The 21,976-nt window shown below is 35.3% G+C and overlaps 2 protein-coding genes across 4 annotated transcripts in view; both read left to right on the forward strand.

Annotated features, from left to right (window-relative positions):
* LOC112038910 (myosin-1) overlaps positions 1–2,666 on the forward strand; it is a 38,036-nt gene extending 35,370 nt beyond the window's left edge. For all 3 annotated transcript variants that reach the window (XM_065778256.1, XM_065778255.1, XM_065778257.1), the window contains exons 23-24: positions 610–677; positions 1,491–2,666. In XM_065778256.1, the coding sequence (XP_065634328.1) occupies positions 610–677; positions 1,491–2,144 (722 nt within the window). In that variant the 3' untranslated portion in view covers positions 2,145–2,666. The remainder of the gene's footprint in view (positions 1–609; positions 678–1,490) is intronic.
* A 4,800-nt stretch (positions 2,667–7,466) lies between these two features.
* On the forward strand, positions 7,467–13,156 carry LOC112038908 (uncharacterized). The gene is made up of 5 exons (XM_065778258.1): positions 7,467–7,597; positions 10,020–11,203; positions 11,298–11,403; positions 12,212–12,417; positions 12,795–13,156. The coding sequence occupies exons 2-5, from the start codon at positions 10,467–10,469 to the stop codon at positions 13,063–13,065; spliced, it is 1,320 nt and encodes a 439-aa protein (XP_065634330.1). The 5' UTR covers positions 7,467–7,597; positions 10,020–10,466; the 3' UTR covers positions 13,066–13,156.
* Positions 13,157–21,976: the final 8,820 nt, after the last annotated feature.

The following is a 21,976-nucleotide window of genomic DNA, read 5'->3' on the forward strand; positions in this document are numbered from 1 at the left end:
GAGAAAGAAATGAAGAAAAAGACCATTCTACCTAAAGGCTAGTAGAGATCATTAAACTTCTAAGGTGACATGAACTTATCCCAGTCTGACAATCACTTGTACAACATAAGCGTTATGACAAAGTGGTCTTTCCTCCAATTCTTTCTAAGTATAAACTGACAAAACACAAGACTATAGATGAGATGCCTCACAGAGCTAACCACAGGGGCAGTGTCACAAAATAAAGCATAAAGTAATTCCGTGTTTTAAGGGTATACCACAAGGGTGGTGCTATGACAAGTGCCTTCCACCAAATGCAATAGGTTGCTGTTTGAGTCTGTGAATTAGCCTCTCCCAAACAAAAATTGGGGGTAAGGCTATCTACCAATATCCTCTCATAGACCCCGCAAAAGTGGGAACTTGTGCACTTGGTTCGACCACAAGGGTGTTATCTATAATTTTACCTTTTAGTTGATATCTGGAATGGGGCTGGAATAACTGATTCTATCAACCCAAGTAGGAACTGTTTAACGTTGGTTGCTTGAGTTTGAAATTATAACTAGATTGCTGACATTAAAGTCATTTGGCAAATGTTCCCATACATTATATTTTTTTGGTGCTCTTTGGCAGTCATTCGTGGCTGGCTGGTCAGAAGATGCTCAGGAGATATAGGACTATTAAATTCTGGGGGCATAAAGGTACTCCATATTCCTTGACAATGCTCCTTTTCTAACTTCTCAACTTTTCTGAACCGGCTTGCTTCTCTTCATTTTGATGCTATCAAATCAAATTATACATTATCTCCATGTATGTAATTAATGTTTATGCATATTGTATCATTCACAAATTATTTACATTTTTTTTTGCCCTACAAAAAATAATTGCTGGAAAATTTATGAGCCATTTTCTCCTCTATGCTACTGTGTTAAATCGCCTAAAAAAAAATATTACATATCAAGATCCAATTATGTGGATCAATTTTTTGACCCAAAAAAAAAAAAAAAAAAATCAAGTGGAGATACTAATGTCCATAGAAGTATCTTTGCTAATCTTGTATGGACAGCTTGTCTTTTGATGGTGTTGTAGTTTAATATAACATATTTTGCATCCAATGGTCCCTCTTATCTATTATCTATAATCTATAATATATATAAAACCAAAGTGTTTGACTTTTGGTTGACCTCTTCATATTGTTCCATATAAGTTTTTGAGGCCTATATATATATATTTATTGATTAAATTCTATCCTATATTTAAAGACTACTTTAGAATCTTACCATATCATATTTTCTTTAAATGATAGAGTAGATAATTCCATATACAAAGACAATCATAATAAATACCTATTATTAATTATCATAATTATCAAATTTCATATTTAGACAAAAAAAAGTAAAAGAGGGGGAAAAAAACATATTTTGTTAAACTTTCCAGTATTTTCCTGTGTATTGCACGAATTATCAACTGTTTCATTTGGTTTGACAAAGTTCACAATTATGAATTCCAAACAGGCTAATGAGTCAGATGAGGTGCTGGTAAAGTCTTCTTTCCTTGCTGAATTACAACGTCGAGTTCTGAAGGCTGAGGCTGCTCTGAGAGAAAAAGAAGAGGAGAATGACATTCTCCATCAACGTCTCCAACAGTATGAGAGTCGTTGGTCTGAATATGAGCTGAAAATGAAATCCATGGAAGAAGTGTGGCAGAAACAAATGAGATCCCTACAATCTAGCCTCTCCATTGCAAAGAAGAGCCTAGCCATTGATGATTCTGAAAGAAACTCTGATGCATCTGTAAATGCAAGTGATGACAGAGACTATAGCTCAGATATAGGAAGTAATCCTAGATCAGTTGAGAGCAATGGGTTGAGACCAATGAGTGCAGGTTTGAGTGTAATTAGCCGATTGGCTGAAGAATTTGAGCAGAGGAGTCAAGTATTTGGTGATGATGCTAAGTTCTTGGTGGAGGTAAAAACTGGTCAAGTTGAAGCAAGTTTAAATCCAGACCGGGAACTTAGAAGGTTGAAGCAGATGTTCGAAGCATGGAAGAAGGATTATGGGGCAAGACTGCGGGAGACAAAGGTGGTTTTGCATAAGCTTGGAAATGAAGATGGTTCCACTGTGAAAAGGAAATGGTGGGGAAGGAGGAACAGCTCAAGGATAAATTAGAAGGTTATAGTTGTCTGAATATTTTTTTGAGCCCCTTTCTATTTCTGTCTCTGGAAATTCTTAAGGAGGAACAACCCACTGTAGCAGGTTAATAGTCTCATCATCATTTGTTGTTAGCTCTTTTATATTTATGGTTGCGAGTTTGCTGCATAGAGAAATTGTGAAGAGTTTTTGGTGCTACACACGATTTGGTACACTACAGAGCCTAGTGATTCGAATATGTAAATCAATTTAAAAATAGTTAGAGTTACTTCAGTATGAAATGCGAGTTGTCTACCGTAGGCATAGGAACTACTGGTCTTGAATGATGCTTTCATCTACTTATATCTGACAATATGGTTTGTGAATGATTGATTCCATTTGTTTTGTGTATAGCATTCACTTTGGGGCTCCTAACTTGTTCTCACCCTTTTGCAATTTGGGCAAATCTACGGTGAGCGTTCCAGGAAGTTTGTATTGCTGAGATGCTTCATGTGCTTTTTAAAAATTATTGTGACTTATTATTTATTTATTTTTTTTACATGTCAAAGACTGAAAGACCCCCAAATAAACTGTTTGTTTAAACCCGAACGATAAGTGGGGTCTTGCGTATAAAATCGTCGAACACAATTTTTGTTACTCCATAGACCGTAGTTGTACCTAAATAAATACTTTCAATTCTGTGATAACAAACAGATTAAAGTCACAAATTCATTGCCCTGTGGATCGTTATAGCAGTTGGTCAGTCCAATTGATCGGCACCAGCCCAGTGGCAGTGAACCAACCCGTCCAGCACCAGTCGTCCAACACCCAATGGTGGCAGGCGACCAGGGCTGACAGATGACCAGGTCTGGCAGACAACCAAGGATACTTGGCTCCTCAGAATAACATGAGTCCTCTGGACTTGCACGCTAAGATCCTCCTACTTAACCCTAAACCACTTTATAAATACAAGGCTTCTTCCATTTTTGAGTGTGAGTGAAATTTCCTAACTCTCACTTTTATAGAGTTTTTGGGGAATACCTTAATTATTGGAGGATCTTTGGCCGGCACTATATTTTTTGATGCTATAAGTTTGGACGATTGACTTAATGATAATTCCCTGCATCATCAATTGTTTTAACAATATTACCTCAAAAAATCATTTTGACAATTTCAATTGAGAGAGAATATAATATTAATTTGACATTTGAAGGTGAAACCTATAAACTAGAGCCAATGAAACCATTGTTTTGACATTAGTTGAAATGAGAGCAAAAATTAAACATCAAATCAACTACCTAAAGCATTAGTTACAAATAAGACCCCGCGATTATCCTTCTCTTTTGACATGGACACAAAACCATTGTTTTTACTCTTAGTGATATAAAACTGATATATAAGTGAAGTGATGGCCACATGACCTTTAGACATTCATTGCTTCATTCTACTGCCACCTAATCCTGTATGCAACAATTGCTGCATATGGGTATGCAGCAAGTCCTCTCCCTTATATATAATGATATGACAGATAATTAAGAACATTGCAAGAGGAAGCTAAAGATGCATGTAGAATGAAGGCTTTAAGCTATTTTAGAAAATAAGAGACTTCAAAGATCATGAGTAATTTAGAAGAATATCTTTAGGGCATTTAATGTTTTTCTTTGTCCCTTCGAGTTGGTTTGGAGCCATCATGTAATTCTAGTAGTTTCCTTCCCAACTTGGGAGTGGGGTTAATAGACTTGACAAAATTGGATTTGAGCCTGTTAACCCTATAGAAATTTGTGATGAAAAAGATAAGAGTTTATGTGATTGGACTTTGTGGCCTATATCCACATAACAAGAGCCCAAAGGGCTATAGTTTCGTACAAATTTTTTTGATAGTAAATTACAATGGAATCCATATTCATAATAGAGATTATACATAAATTTGAATTGGATATTGAATGTTTCAATCCTACAATTTTCTCTAGCAATCAATTCTTGGATTTATCTAAATTACTCTTAGTGCAATCATTCCTTGGAATAGTAATCTTATTTACTGGAGTTAAGAGATATTGTAATGGAATAACTAGTCCTAGTCCTAGTCCTATTCATATATAGTGATACGTGTGGAGGGGGTGTTTGTAGTGTGGTTCAGTGTGATTTTAGGTCATTTTAAGCACCATACATTGCTTGCCAAAACCATAGCTGCACCGCTCCTCAATTTTACGATCACATGTGTGGTGCAATACGGTTCGGTGCGACGTACGAGGTGCGATTTGGTCGGTTTTGAGATGGTATATTTTTCAAGATGTTATGACCAATTTCTAATTTACTATTAATAATCATGACAATATGACAAAAAGTTTAAAAAGTAACTAAAATATATACAAGACAAAAAAAAAAAAAAAAAAAAAAACAATGATAAATTGATAGTAAACTAAAAGTGCCACAAATATAAAGTATATACAAAAAAAAGTAAATTATTATTATTTACTATTATTATCACTTGTCGTGCAATGTGGTTCATTACCACTTGTTGTGCGGTGTGGTTACTTCATTTTGTGGGCCGTTTTAGTTAGTTTGGGTGTGGTCTTGTAGTTTAAGCGGTTTGGTGAATACCCCTATATGTGGTTCTGAAATTAGTTGTCACTTGTGGAAAATTTGTAAAGGATGATGCACATGGAAGGTTTGTATTTTTGGAAATATATTAAATTTTAAAAGTTGTTGTACTTACTAAGAAATAATTATTACAACAATTTTAAAACTATTTCTTGCAATGAATATACAACAACAAAAAAAAAAAAAAAAAAATCAAATAGTTATTTCACAAACAATTATTTGATTACAGGATCTATTATTGTGTAGCAAATATATGCCCTTAGCTTCCATCTTGGATTTGACGTCTCTGTTAATACTCTTAACAATTTGCTCTTCTATCTTGAATTCTCATTCATTGAATCTACAATTATGTTGGATCCATAAATGAAAAATTGTTGTCCACCATGCCACTTGGCAATGGGAGGGTCGCTTTTCCCTTTAAAATTTCTGGTGTCCCAACATGAAATATCATCCCATTTGGAGGGAATATCATTCACCAAGCAAAGCCCCTTAATATTCTCTCAAATTATTTTTGTACAAAAGAACTCAAAGAACAAATGACTCCTGCTCCCTTGTAACTATTATACAGAAAAGAGCATGCACAATTCCCTGTGAACCCCACTGCAACATCCTTGCTCTTGTTGCTAATCTATTCTTCAAAGCAAGCCAGCCAATAAATGACAAATCTATGCTAGGGGATTACAGGAAACCAGATCAGTTTCCACCAAGGCACCCCCTTCTTTCTTGCTTCAAATTCTTTCCTCGGTGGAATATACCTGAAGAAGATTCTGACTAGACCACACTATCCTTATTTATTATATTTTATCTACACCAAAGTCAGTTTGCTGGCTTGTAACACCACATCTTATTCTTCAACATAGTGACTGTCCAACTTTGCTTCAAGAGAACTTGTTGCTATGTAGACTATTCTATATCCATAAGTTTGATACTAAAATTCAACTGGACGCCATCTGTCTAAACACAAAAAGATTTTCTTTCCATCACCAGCGTCATGGCTTTAAGAATTGCCTAGCCACTCTCCTAAAAAGATTCAGTATTTAAAAAGCACCTACCCTTCAACAACACCTTATGCTATCCACAAGGAGCCAGTTTGAGTGACCACTGCCCTATTCCAATATTCCACCATTTTAAGTCTTAACACCCCTTTCTTTTTTGGAATGCACACTTGATCCTAAGAAACTTTTAAATTTCCCCTACCATCATTAGACCATTACCAAAAAAGAAGAAGAAGAAGAAGAAAGAAAGGGTTGAATCTTTGTTCAATAGTTTTGACGGCTTTCTTAAGGAGGATAAGCACACTAGACCAATTCATCTGGATGATATAGAGAGGATAGCACTGATTGGATTAGGAGATGCTTGCTTGCTTGAGAAGGACAATTTTCTTGGTCTTGTAATGATCTTCTCAATCGGAGGGGTGTAGCCGTTTGAGCTAAGTTTAGGAGGTAATCCCAACTCCCAAGTACATGATGGGGAGATTTTTTGCTTTGAATTATTAAATAGAAAGAATTTGAAATTGGAGATCAAGAGTTAGGGTTCGTTTGGATACAGTTGAAAATTGAAAATCAAAAAACACTATAGCAAAATAATTTTTAAATATGTGAATAGTACCGTAGGACCTATTTTTAATGAAAAAGTTGCTGAAAATTGAGATTTGTGGGTCTCATAAACAGTATACGGGACCTATTGATATGTTGAAAAAGGTAGGAAAAGTCAAACATTGCAACTACTGTTCATGAACAGTAGCCGTGTTGGTCTCTCAAATGCGTGCCAAGAAATTAAAAAAAAAAAAGAAAAAAGAAAAAGAAAAACGCCAAACGCAGACGAGCTGGCTTTTAGCCGAATCCAAACGTAACCTTAGTTGAACGACCCCTAAATTCCTTCAAGGCATCACTAGTAGCTTCAAATAATAAAAGGTGGTCTGCAAATTAAACTCAAAATGGGTTCTTTGATATGCACAATTGGAACGGAAATTAAAATTATGGGATTCTTCAACTCTAAACCTCATTATTTTTGTGAAAGCCTCCATTGCAAGAACAAAAAGATAGGGAAAGAGGATCCCCATGTCTAATACCTTTCCCACCCTTGAAATACTCTACTAACCAAGAATCATTCGATGGAATCCTAGGCCTTCTTCTAATCAACTTTGATAGACCTACTCTTCCATATATTTCCATGATAGCCCTTCACCAACTCGTGAGCAAGTAGGACGTTTACTCTTAAGTCTTAACCATGGCAGTCTGATTTGAACTATTTACTTCATTCAAGTAGCCTCGAGTCTATTAGCAAGGATTTTGGTTACATACTTATATAGCACATTACAATATGCTATAGGACTTGGGGATTTGGAAATGTCTACTCATGGAAGTGCGTGTGAGTGATTTGAATTTGGGACTTGGGAATTTGGGTAAATACAACCTCGAAGAAGTAAATAATGGAGAAAAGAAAAAAAAGAAAAAAAGGTAAATATTAGTTGGGATGGGAGTGGGACCTCAAAATAGAGATCATTATTTATTTATTTAAGTTAAAAAAAAAAAATAGAAAAGGCACGAAAACGAGTAAAGGGCCTAAAGGCAGTGGAAAAAGAAGGAAGGTGAAGAGTTATTTTTAAAATTTGATTTTCGGTGGTACACAGGATACGCCATCCACAACCGCAGACGGTGCAAAAAACATACCACACCAACCACTGGTATTTTTTTTTTATATATACTATTTAGGAAACCAAACACAATATTAAAAAAAAAAAAAAAAATTCAATCTCCTATATATTTATATATAATAATACATTTACATTGCTCCTCCTCTAATTCTTCATTCATTCTTTGTCCAAACCTAACCAAACCAAACAATAGGAAGAAGAAGAAGAAGAAGACCCTTCCCTCTTTCTATCACAGGTTGGTTTTTTTTTTTTCCTCTCTCTCTCTCTCTCTCTCTCTCTCTCTCTCTTGTGTTACTTTCCATTATCAAAGGATTTCATATATATTCTTATTATAAATTTTAATTTTCTTTATCTGGCCGAGTGAGTTTATCCAATTCCATTCTATTCTACATAATTTTGAATGATACAAATTTTAGGGTTTCCCTAATTTTCTGCTGCGGATCTAGTAGGTATTTTTGAAATAACAACACAATGGTTTCAGAGATAGAGAATAGCGGAAATTGTGAATTGGGTTTTGGCTTTTCATTACAAATTTTGGTGAGTTTTGGGTTTGACTCGATTTTCCATTCAACCTCCTCGGTCACAACTGTAATTAGCGGTTTGGTTTATTGACTCTTCTTCATAACGTAACGTTATCGGAATTGGGAATCCCATATTCCTGGCCAATGGCCATATCTATACTTTTGTTTTTGTTTTCAGTGAAGTATAAAAAAAATACTTCATTTTTAAATGATTTATTTATCCAAACTTTTATTTACCAATCTTTCTACGGTTGTTTATTATATTTTTTTAAGAGAAAATTTTGATTTATTGAGGGAAGTTATCTACTTCTCTTTGATTTTAAAATTTAGCGACTTGCTACACATCTATAACAATAGTAAAATTATTATTGCACACTTTTGGTGGTTTTGATGGGATGATCACTTCACAATAAGACTTATGAAGTGTGGGGACAAGGGTCAGGGTTCAAATCTTCAGAAGAGAGTATTACATATATATACACTTAAATTATGGTAAAGTAAAATTTTATCTTATGTAACCGTTTGGATTCAAATTATTGTGGCTTTTACGTTTTTGTTATGCATTTTTCTCTTTTTTTTTTTTTTTTTATTTTTGTTCAGTTTGTATTTGTTGATTTTTTCACCGTAAACAGTACACGGACTTACATATTTTACTTTTTTATAATTTTTTTATAAAAATAATTTTACAGTATTATTTATATATTTAAAATTTATTTTACTATAATATTTTTAATTTTTAGTTTTCAATTGTATCTAAATGGATCATAAAAAAAAATAATAATAACAATAGTAAAATTAAAAAAAGAAAAAAAAAAGCTTAAATTCAATTTTACAATTACCTATAAAACCAAGAAACTCTGCTTAACAATTTTTTTGGAAGTAAAAGTGGATGTGGTCTTTTTTTTTTTTTTTTTTTTTGAAAAAAATTGGACATAGCAGTGTTATGTGTTTACGATAGTTCTAAAATAGACCTAAAATGTAGTCACTTAGTCCAGATCCATAACAAAACAAAGTATAAAATTTTAATAGTTTTTATTTATTTTTGTTGCCGTGGCTCACATTTTTTGTGTTAGTTTTTTTTTTAATTATTTATTTTTGTTAAAGGAAAGGCTCTAAGATCCAAGTTTCTTTATTTTTTAGTGTTGTTGTTGTTGTGTTTTTTTTTTTAAATTTTATTTATGGCAATTATAAATTTTGTTTAATCCTAAAATATAGTTTTTTAATAATTAAATATAATTGGTTGTAAAAGGAAAAAAGAAGAAGAATAAATTAAAAGCATTTTTTTAGGAGAGGAGTAAAACATGGGAAGTGAAATGTAAATATAATAGGTTGCAAGTGAAAAAAATGAATTTGGTAATTGAAAAAGTGGAGAACGTTATTGACATATTAAAAACACTTTTTTAGGAGTAAAACATGAAAAGTAGAATTCAACTAGCAAGTTTTTTTTTTTTTTTTTTACTTGTAAGAGAATAAATTAAGGGTATTTTAGTTATAAAATTGAAGATTTCAAATAGGGTAATCTCTTTAATTGGTAGGATAGATAATAATAATAATAATAATAAGTTATACATTTTCTTTTGTTTAGTTTGAGTTGGCGCATGAGTAGTAAGTGGACATGGGTGGGTCTCCTATTCCTAAATCATCGGAGGCGAAACTCGATTCACTCAATCTCTTCGCTGACACTTTGAAAATGACTCATCCTCGGAAAAAAAGACCCATTCCTATTACTTTCTTATTCGTCTTACTTCCTCCTACTGCTGCCCATTTTCTTTTCTCTTTAACTAGGGCATATATTTTAGGAAATTTTTTTATAAAAAATTGAAAAGGTTGGCAAATCAGTTAGTTATTATTATTTTTCTTTCAATTTTTCATTAAAAAATTTCTTAAAATGGTTTCTAATATTTACTTAGTAAAACCCATTTAAATAATACAAAGGAAATCCAATGCATGCATTTTAACAACTAACAACTATTTTTTAAAAACATTTTATGGAATTGCCCTAAGCTAGCCACCATTAACAAGATGAAGTTTTGGCACATGTTTTTTCCCCCTTAATTCATCAATGTTTTATTATGAAGAAAATTAATCTTCTATCTTTATTTAATTTGATGGTAAAAATAACTTTGTTTGTTGCAGAAAGAGGAAGGGGAAGGGGAAGAGGAAGAGGAAGGTTGTTATTGTTAAAATAGGAAGTGGGGGGTGGCTGACTTTGACCCATTACATTAGTACAAATTTGATTATTCTCTTTGGTCGGTGGGTGTGTGCATAGTTAATATACAGTGAGAATCAGGCTGTCGACAACGGTTGGCAGCCTGATTATTATTATTATTATTTTTTGTTGTTGTTGAACACCCTCACAGGTTAACGAATATTCCCCATCTCTCTCCTATATTCTTCTTCTTTTCTATCGAATATACTCACTCTGCTTTTCCTATATATTTTTGTTCTTCTTTCTCTCGCACTCAACGTCTCTTTTAATTTGTTCATTCCCATTTTTTTTTATTTTAATCCTCAATTTGCTTGCTTGGTATATATATATATATATATTTATTGTTATGAGAGATTCTGAGCTTTATTTCCAATATGGGTTCCTTCTCAGGAATCCTTCAACGCCCTTTAGCTGCGGCTACCACAGTTGCTGTAGCTTTTGTTTCTGCTGATAAACTGCCCCTTCACAGATCCTCTGATACTTCTTCTTCTTCTACATCAGATTTCGTCAACTCCTCAACTTCCAATTCCTTACAACAACAACCCAAGCCCAAGCCATCATGGATTTCTCATTTCTCCGTTTCTAAGCTTGCCAACTTGTCTTTTGTAACCAGAATTCGAGTACCTGTTCCCAACATTAACTTCCCGCCGGTTCCTGATTCGGGCCGCAATTTTGTTCCCTATTTGTTATATTCTTCTCCGGCTCTTGTCAATTTGTATCCTTCTGCAGAGTTGGCTAAGCCAACTGCGTGTATAACTACCTCCTCGCCTTCTTCTGAGGTTATGTATAGATGGCACTTACCAGAGCCGAATGCAATTGATGTTTCGGGTACTTGTAATTATTCATCCGCAGAGTCTAGGACACTGGTGGTTTTGCTTGGATGGTTGGGAGCAAAGCAAAAACATCTTAATAGATATGCAGAGCTGTATACTTCCAGGGGGTTTCATGCCATTACCTTTACTTTCCCAATGGCTGAGATTCTCAGTTACCAGGTTGGTGGGAAAGCTGAAGAGCATGTAGATTTGCTTGTCAACCATTTGGCTGATTGGTTAGAAGAGGAGCATGGAAAGAACCTGGTTTTTCATACCTTTAGCAACACTGGATGGTTAACGTGAGTTCACTCTCTTTTTGAATACACCCTTATGCTCTTTTCTTATTTTCTGCTCTCACTAGAATTGTTTTTCTTGAATTGATCTTGCAAACAGGTATGGGGTTATTTTGGAGAAGTTTAAGAAGCAGGATCCTTCTTTGATGGGAAGGATAAGGGGTTGCATTGTAGATTCTGCACCAGTGGCAGCACCTGATCCACAGGTAAATGATACTGCCACTTTTATGGAGGTTTTTATTGACTTGTTTAATGAGACATGCTTTCATGTTGAAGAGGAGGGAGGAGTAGACTTTTGTCATTGACATCCCATTGTGTGTCACACGTGGCATTTTTGTGTCCTATTAGAAATGTTCATCCATGCTTTTTGTTGATGAGTGGTGACCTATAGTTAATTATCTGGGAGATCCTGCCCAAAATAATCATTAAAAAGTGGAACTATAGGCTGTACGTTGACATTTTGTGTGATCTTAAACTCCAATATAATATCAAAAAGTCTAGAGACGCATTCTTGCACACACTTTATTGCAACTAGTACACATGTCAAGTGGTGATTGGATTAATTTTCATGAGAACTAATGGTGGTCTCCATGTGTAAGTGATGTAATCCAATCACACATTGACAAATGTGCAAGTTGTGTCAAAATGTGTCTATAGAAGAACTCAATACATATTCCATGTCTTGTGCTTTGTGTTAATTTTGATTGTTTTTACATGCTTCTTTTGGTTTTGATTGTATATTCTCACTGCCTTTTATGATAGACAATACCCTTTTTATCAGTAAGTTGAGAGATCAGCATTTGGATTTCTTTTTTTCCTTTTTTTTTTGGGGGGGGGGGGGGGGGGGAGAGAGAGAGAGAGAGAGAGAGAGAGGACCCTATGGTTGGTGGAGATTTTGATGTCTGTGTTATCATTCAGAGTCTTTCAAGTGTGTGTCAACTATATTTTGGCAGTCCAAGTTTTGGATGAATGTACTGGACAATGTTTATTTAGTTCTTCATTTTTTCTATTTAGGTCTGGGCATCAGGTTTCTCTGCAGCTTTTCTCAAAAAGCATAGTGTTGCAACGAAGGGAACTATTTGCTCAAATGAATCAGGCATGAAGGTATTGGTTGGCAGCAAAGAAGTTGTGGAACCTAAACCAGCAGTGACTGAAGCTGCTTTGCTATTAGTCCTGGAGAAGTTCTTTGAGGTGGTTTTGAATCTTCCTAAAGTTAACAGGTAGTTATTATATACTAAAATTTTAACATCGTTTATGATTCATTTATAAGTATTTTCTAGATAGAATGTGATCATTCCCTCCCCCACACCCCCCCCCCCTCTTTTTTTTATATTATTTATTTATTTATTTTTATAGCACCTGTGCAGCTAAGCATTTATTGAAATTTTCCTGTGCATGCAAACATCTATGACTGAGAAATTGCTTGGAGGTTGAGTTTTATTAGTGTAATATTACAGCAATGGTGAAAATGCTAATATATGCTACAAACTGCTGTCAGTGACTTAGTTGTTATAAGAGACTTGTTGCAGTTTAGCATAATCAATAAGCTGGACTTGACTGGTCTCTAAACTACTGTAAACTTTTCATTGAATTACAGGAGGCTTTCTGATGTATTGGGCTTGCTGTCATCAGGACAACCAAGCTGTCCACAATTGTACATCTATAGCTCTGCAGACAGAGTCATTCCTGCAGGTTCTGTGGAATCTTTCATAAAGGAGCAGCGGAAGGCTGGGCGTGAGGTCAGGGCATGCAACTTTGTGTCCACACCTCATGTTGATCATTTTAGAAATGATCCAAAACTGTATACTCTGCAGCTGACCCAGTTTCTGGAGGACTGTGTGCTTACTTGTTGCAAACGTTCTCAATAGTCAAGTTATTGAGTCACTAACCATTAATCCCTTATATTTTATTTATTTATTATTACTTCAGTTTATAATTATACAGCTCAAAATTTATTTATTGTTAATAAAATCAAAAGGATTATTATTATTATTATTATTATAAAAAACGTGTAAAGAACAAATACGTCTTTCCTTCAGTTCTGGTATTGATAGTGAAGACATGAAAGATGATCATCTATGTGACAAGTCGCATAATGCAAGGGTTCAATTGAATTACCCTTGTGTTGTAGCTGAATTTGAGGACAGCTAGGCCTCCTTATAACAGAGAGAGGGAGAGAGAGATGTTGAGAGAGTAGAGAGTATGAGTAAGAGTAGTCTTTATTTCTTAGCTTTACAACGATACTACCAGACCCTTTAGACAATCTGCAACTAACTGCTATAACCAACTAGCACAGCTGCCTAACTATTGCACAGCTGGCCAACCCTACTAACTACCCTTGTTAACTAACTCTAGCACAATGCAGTACAAGTATACAAATGTAAAGCTAATGCCATCAACAGCTAATAGAATCAGTAATACCACAATGCACTCAATGCTACAGCAGCACACAATGCAGTGAGCTAATACACAATCCTAACAATTCCCTCTCCCTTAAAGCACCTTGCCCATAAGGTGTGGAAATTTTTGTTGAAGATCAAACAAAATTTTTCCAAGTGGCATCATCCTTGCTCTCACCTTGCCACCGCATCAACACCTGAGTGATAATTCCGTTCCTCATCTTATGAGCAAGATGCTTTAAGGGAGAGGGAATTGTTAGTATTGTGTATTAGCTCACTGCATTGTGTGCTGCTGTGGCATTGAGTGCATTGTGGTTGCTGATTCTATTAGCTATTGATGGCATTAGCTTTACATTTGTATACTCGTACTGCATTGTGCTAGAGTTAGTTAACAAGGGTAGTTAGTAGGGTTGGCCAGCTGTGCAAGAGTTAGTTATGCATCTGTGCTAGTTGGTTATACCAGTTAGTTGCGGATTGTATAAAGGGTCTGGTAGTATTGCTGTAAAGCTAAGAAATAAAGACTGCTCTTACTCATACACTACTCTCTTAACATCTCTCTCTCCCTCTCTATTCTAAGGAGGCCTAGCTGTCCTTGAGTTCAGCTACAACACAAGGGTAATTCAATTGAACCCTTGCATTTGGTATCAGAGCTCGGCACTCCTTGGCCATGGCAGAGAGTCATGCCACTGCTGCAACCAATGAAGCTCTTGCTTCTCTTCGTAGTGCATCTGATCACAATGCAGTGAGCTAATACACAATCTTAACACATAACTTTCGTAATTCTTGGACAGTTCATCTGATATAATAAGTTATAAATCTTATTCAAATATGCAAACAGAGGTTATCTAATTCATAGCCTTCTATATTCTGTTCATGTACCTCGCCTTCTACGTTCTATTCATGTACCTCGTCTATCCACTAACCACTTGGAAGTTCAATGGCAAAAAAAGCTTTGTAATGTCACTGACATCGGGAAGAGTTGATATAAAAACAAATTGCAGTTGATTGCTGGTATTATTGTTAGGCATCACTCTAAGTTGTGCTGATCGAAAGGATATCGTTGTTCTGTCTAACACAAATACATGGCAATATGCGGTGAAGGCCTGAAGGGTGGAATCGTGTGAGGCTAGTATCCTATACGGTAATACATTTAACAAGATAAATTTAAAAAGTAAAATTAAATTGATAAGACCTAATCTAGAAACATTGATCTAAGATCTAGGACTAAGTTATAAAGTGGGAAAGTATTAGTGTAGACTATCTATTTCATTCCGATCTATATCCGAGCCCCCTAGTCCCAATAACGAGAAATTAATTCACTACCAAAATGATCAACATTGAGTATGGAGCCCAATGACTTAATAGAGCCCAAAATGTAGCCAAGAAACCAAGTTTAAGCCCAATCTTCATTTTCAAGCCCAATACCCATTTTTAAGCCCAAACTTCCAAAAGGCTTACAAAGAGTGTGCACGAGTGTGTATGGATGCATATGCACCCAATGTGAATGCATATGTACTATTTGGTCAGAAGCCTAAAATTGATATTTTTTTTCTTCCCCTTTTTGGTGGGACTTTTGATCAATTAATCTAGCTCATTGATTGATTAAAATGTCCCACCAAACCCTATCCTCCACCAAGCCTACAAATACCCCTACTTTCCACCACCAAAAGGATCCCAACTTTTCACCCATAGCGGAAGTTCTTTCAGAATCACTCCAATATACTTAGTGAGTTTCAAATAGTGTAAGGACAGTTTTTATGAGCACTTGATTGAGTTTTCTAACTTTTTATTGTTAGAAAACTAATATTTTCCTTATGATTTCTTAATTACACTTATCATTTTTAAGATCCTTCAACCACCATTTTGTTAGTCTTAGGTTTCTTCATCAAAACCCCAAAAAAATCAACATTTGTTCAAATTGTAGATTCAAACACAAAGCTACAGTAGTTGATTTCAGCTGAGGGATTGATAAAATAGCATCACTGTAAGGAGGAGATATGGATCTTTCCCATGATCCATGCTCTCCTCCTCGATTCTTGTTTCTTTTATGTTTCTTGTTGTTTTTAAGTCTTATATGTTATTTTATGTGTACATAATCTGTTTTGTGTCTTTGGTTTGGTTTATTTTCTTGATTATGCTAAAAACTTTTTACAACCCGAATCTGCCTTAAGATGCGTATGCATGGGATAAGATGCGTACGTGTTTGCATGTTTTAGACGGTCAGGGTTCTTGTTTGGCTGCTTTCTTAGAAATCTAGCTTGAAGCCTAGGTGCATATGTCGGTAGAAGGATGCATACCCATCTTTCTTATGGCGTACGCGAATTTGGACAAAACCCATATTTCTTTCCTTCTTATTTTTATTTGCTTTTAATACTGCTTTATTATCTTTCCTTAATTTGCCTAATCTACTTTAAGTATATATTCTGTCTTGTTTTGTTTCCTTTTGTATCTCATGTAATATTGAACGGTTTTTAGACCCCTTAAACCAACCAGATTAACCTAGTTAATTAGCCAAGTGATTAACTTAGTCAAATTATGCAAATCTAGGTTATCACAATCAAACAGTCATATCAAGAATATAAAGCAGTGGAAAAGTAAATAACACAAGATATGATGACTTAGGAAACCACATGGTAAAAACCTGGGGAGGATTTGACCTAGCTATCCTCAAGGTAAATTTGAATCCACTATCTTGAAAGAATCGAAGTTCATACAAAAGGACTTACAAGCTCCCCGCTTGACTTCCTAATGCTACCTACCAGTACAACTTACTGACACGATCACGTGCAAACTCCGAATCCGTGGACTCTTTTTTTCTTGGATTCTCTACAAGATACAAGCACCCACGCTTGTTATTCTTTAAGCTCCAATGGCAGCAATTGAGTTGATCATCAAGATGTTGAAGTATTCTCTACCTTGAAAACCCTAAGTTTATGTGAAGGAAAGCTCCTCAATGATCTCACAAGAGATTCACATAAACTGCAAAGTATGAGCAACAATACAACCAGAGCAACTCACAAAAACGTGGCTAGGGTTTTGTTTTTATACCTAGGGCAAAAACAGAAAACCCAAAACATTTAATGAGATAGGGCTGAGTTGGAAATTCTGTAGGAAAACATTCTGGCTAACTTTCGATCAATCGAGTCTAACTTTCGATCGATCGAGCTAGGCCGAAATGCACCAATACATCTGCAGCCTCTCAATTCCAACTTTACATAAATTAAACAACTTTGAGCAAGCCTAAACAAGACGAAACATATTTTTTTGATCATGGTTTGCCAACATTACACATTAGAGTTCTAAATACATCAAATCCTAAGTCTTTAGAACCTAACAAACTCCCCCTTTGACAATTTGTGACAAAACACAACTTAAAAGTTCAAAGTTTACAAATAAAAGCCCTCTACAAAAATAATGCTCATAAATACAAATTCAATCCTAACTACTATCCATCAGTTGCAAGTGTAGACAACAGCTCAATTGAATCAACCTGTATATTCTTGAAACACTCAACAAACGCATAAACGCATGTGTGACAGAAAACAGTAAATAAACAAATATGACATTCTTGTATGGTCCACACAACACATAATAAAGAAATATATCAATGAATAACTCATAAATATAAATTAATAAGCAGTGAACACAAGAAACAAGAATCACGTATATCAAAAACAATGTAACTCCCCCTATCATGAATAGCCCCAAAAAAAATGATATACAAAGTGAAGTACCTAGATACAATCTAATATCTCTACTAGCTCCGCAAAACAAAAGAAATACTCCCCCTAACTACAAAAACTTCTCTACAGTATCAAAACTCTACTCCCCCTTTTTGTGACGGAATGCTAGAGGACAATCACATGCCATCATCAAAAGGAGGTGGTGAGGGTGAACGAAGATGCACTAAGTCGGCTCGCAAAGCACGAATCTCATAAAGCAAGTCGACCAAAATCTGACCACGAGCCGCCTGAACGGTCATGACAGTCTCCAAGATACGACGTATATCAAAGTCATCTGAAAGAGGTGGAGGAACATCAGCAGTAGCAGCATCACCAACAGGATCAAGAACATCCTCACTAGCAGGACTTGTAGAAGAAGAAGAAGGAGGTGCGCTACCAGAAGGCTTAGACCTAGGGTGTTTAGAGCCAACTAGAAGATGAGTAGCCCTCTGTCTAAGAAAAGACGCACCTATGGGAGCAATAACATGTATGGGCTCAAAAGAAGGGAAACCACCAAGATCAAGATATAACAAAATCCTATGAATAAAAATAGGATGGACAAGAGCATGAGAGGAAGATGAACTCCTATAAACTTCGTTCAAAGAACGAAGGAACAAATGAGGAAATTTGATAGGAGCATCAGTAACAAGAGCATACAAAAAGACACACCGTTCGAGAGGAATGGTGTGAAGATGAGAAATGAGCCAAATAAAATGTCATGCTATCCTAAAGAAGAGATAGTGCAACTTAGATAGCTCAGTAGTGGTGATCCGAGGATTAGAACCCCACTGGATAGAAGACCTAGTGATGTAAGACATGACATCACTCAAAAGAGGAGACTCATCATAAGGGTAGACAGGATGCTAGACCAAAGGTACCCCTAGAGCATCAGCCACTACAGCAGGAGTAATGGTGTACTCTACACCTCGTATCCAACTCTTTACTAAAGTGTTGAAATCATAGATGCGGATAGAGATGTTCGAAAAGAACTCTCTAATCAGGGTAGCTGGAGGAGGAGGATTAGAAATATCCAACAGAGGTAACTAGCCTCGACGCTTAAAATTTGCCCTAATGGCAGGATCAAGCTTATCTAACACAACAAAACGCTCAGCCCAAATCTTTCTCTTAAGGTTCAGTATTTCAAAAATCTTTTGGTTTTTCTCACTCGGAAACCTCTCACTGTCAAAAGAAGGTAGGGGAGGAGAAGGTGGGGGAGGAGAAGGTGAGGGAACAGACCTACGAGCTCTAGTCTTCCTAGGCATAGTACTAAGGGAAGAACAAAGACACAAAGATAGAACCAAAAGAACACAAAAAGAACACAAACCAAGGGCAGACTGCAAGTTAGCATAAAAAAAATATAGAACAAAAATCTATATGATGCATGAATAATTTCAATGTCATGATACATGTTCTAATGCAGTAAACTAAGTTTAATTTAAGTTCAATTTCACAAAATTTGCTTGAGCATAGAGTTTCTAACAAAAACCCCAAAATTGAAAATCACTTGTTAATATTTTTAAAAAAATTTGACTGATTGATCATCACACATGCTAGAAAACAGATTAGAATGATCAAGTTCATCAAAACAACAAGCCAATTTCATCAAATTTAACCCAATTGAACAAAATCCCCAATTCGGATCAATTTCAAACCCTAGAATTTCAATTTTTTACAATTCACAAAATTGATCAAATTAAACCATCAACAGCAAGTTTATATCATATCCCAATAAAAACCCAATGATCAATTTTACTTAAAAAGGGTTGAATCATGAAAATCCCCAAAAAAGAATAGGTCTGAAAATCTCAATGAATAATGCATGAAACTTGAAAATAAAAGACAAAGGAGGGGTAAAATGGACATACAGGCCTTAGAAGGCAAAAACCTTGCAAAAGATTCAGAGAAAAACGATAAAAAATAGAAGTTTTAGCCCTGCCGAGTCGGAGAGAGAAAGAAAAAGGTTTGAAACTTTTTGAAAAGTGATCTGAACAAGTCAAAGTCTGATATTTCAAAAACTTGATTCGTGATATTTGATTGATCAAAAATTACATTCGATCGATCGAATTAACCCGAGACTTTTAAAAGGATTTTAAACACATTTTTGATTGATCGAAAAATAGAATGGATCGATCGAAATAGGCAGAGGCTTAAATTTTTTTTTTAAAAGAACACAGTTTTGAAAAAGAATAAACACATTTTTGACACAAACTCCTCAAAGCATTAAAATTGATGAACAAAATGCATGAGTATGAGATGAAATACTTTTTCAAAAACCTAATTTTTAAGCCCAGATTTTCAAAGAAAAATTCAGCCATTCTCCTTTTAAATTCTAAAGCAACAAAGTAGTTGAGCATAAATCTCAAGGTATTTTTCAAACTTGGTTGGTCAGAAAAAAAACACACACAATAACATGTATAGTGTTTAGCAAAGAGTAACTTGTGTAGTGTGTGCAACTAACAAAAGCTTGAGATACATGCGAGACGATATGTGAATAGTAATCAATCACAAAGTCTACAAAATCCATCACATAGAATTCAAAAGAGACTATCACCTAAAGAGTTACATCATATAACTCTCACATCTCCTAGAACATAAGCTTGCAATCATGTAAGTTTCTTGAATTAGCCAAGTGATATTGAACATAAGCTTGTTTCCTTTTGTATCTTATGTAATATTTGTTAGGACATATATGTTTTAACTTGTTTAAGAACATATGTCACTTATTTATGTATATTGGCTAATACTTTGACAAAACGCACTCTACTTGTAATTGGGTAGTTCTAGGTGTTTTTAATACTTCAAGAAACAATGTTTCAAGGTCAAGTGTTGAAGTCATCAAGTCTGTCCAAGAGAAAGCAAGCTGAAGTGCAAAGTTTTTAAAGCTCGACACCTGCTCGACAGCTACCTCGACACCTGCTATCTGTCGAGATTTAAAAATTCAGATTTCCAATCTGATTTTCTTGGGATCCGTGAATATGTTTTTGGGCCTTCTTTTCTTCTAACCCTAAACATATAAAAGGATTATTTTAAGAGCCGTCAAGGGTGACACAAGTTGCATTATCATTGAGCAATCTCTGTTCAAGCAAATTGTGATCAACAGACGAAGTTCTTGACCTAGTTCATCTTCCATCAAGAAGTTGCTGTGTATTTGCACCATAGGGTTTTGTAACCAAGCATCTTCCTGCTATTCATCATAAAGGATGAACTGAAGAACTTTGCAGCCAACCATTCTTCCTCAGTTGGTGTTCTGAAGTCGCATACTTGGATCCGCGCATTGGTTAGTCACGTACTTGGGAGCCGTGCATCAAAGGTAGAGACTGTCACTACAGATCAAGTCCAATTGGGTATTGGGGTAAGGGTTCAACTGTAGGTTGGTAAGGTACTTGGGATTCCTTTACTTGTAACCGCTTGATTTGATAATAGTGGAGTTTCGGGAGTGGTGACCCGAAAATCACCCGGTGGGGTTTTTGCCGTTAGGGTTTTCCCCATTCGTAAACAAATCACCGTGTTATTTAAATTCCGCTGCATACTTAGTTTTTGGTGATTTGTTTGTGCTTCCATAAAATTGCATGATTAATTGATTAATTAATTACTTGGCTAAACTGATTAATTAGGGTTAATCACAAGGGGTCATTCAGATTGTGACCTATCAATATTGAACGGTTTTTAGACCCCTTAAACCAACCAGATTAACCTAGTTAATTAGCCAAGTGATTGAACATAAGCTTGTTTCCTTTTGTATCTCATGTAATATTGAACGGTTTTTAGACCCCTTAAACCAACCAGATTAACCTAGTTAATTAGCCAAGTGATTAATTTAGTCAAATTATGCAAATCTAGATTATCACAATCAAACAATTATATCAAGAATATAAAGCAGCGGAAAAGTAAATAACACAAGATATGATGACCTAGGAAACCACACGGTAAAAACCTGGGGAGGATTTGACCTAGCTATCCTCAAGATAAACTTGAATCCACTATCTTGAAAGAATCGAAGTTCATACAAAAGGACTTACAAGCTCCCCGCTTGACTTCCTAATGCTACCCCACCAGTAGAATTTATTGACACGATCACGTGCAAGCTTCGAATCCACGGACTCCTTCTTTCTTGGGTTTTCCACAAGATACAAGCACCCACACTTGTTATTCTTTAAGCTCCAATGGTAGCAACTGAGTTGATCATCAAGATGTTGAAGTAATCTCTACCTTGAAAACCCTAAGTTTATGTGAAGGAAAGCTCCTCAATGATCTCACAAGAGATTCACATAAACTGCAAAGTATGAGCAACAATACAATCAGAGCAACTCACAAAAACATGGCTAGGGTTTTGTTTTTATACCTAGGGCAAAAACAGAAAACCCAAAACGTTTAATGAGATAGGGCTAAGTTGGAAATTCTGCAGAAAAACATTCTGGCCGACTTTCGATTGATCGAGTTTAACTTTCGATTGATCGAGCCAGGCCGAAATGCACCAATGCATCTGCAGCCTCTCGATTCCAACTTTACATAAATTAAACAACTTTGAGCAAGCCTAAACAAGACTAAACATATTGTTTGATCATGGTTTGCCAACATTACACATTAGAGTTCTAAATACATCAAATCCTAAGTCTTTAGAACCTAACAAATATATTCAAAATACCAAAAATATCTAA

This window comes from Quercus suber, unplaced genomic scaffold (genome assembly GCF_002906115.3).
Source record: "Quercus suber isolate HL8 unplaced genomic scaffold, Cork oak 2.0 scaffold_176, whole genome shotgun sequence".
Taxonomy (NCBI): domain Eukaryota; kingdom Viridiplantae; phylum Streptophyta; class Magnoliopsida; order Fagales; family Fagaceae; genus Quercus; species Quercus suber.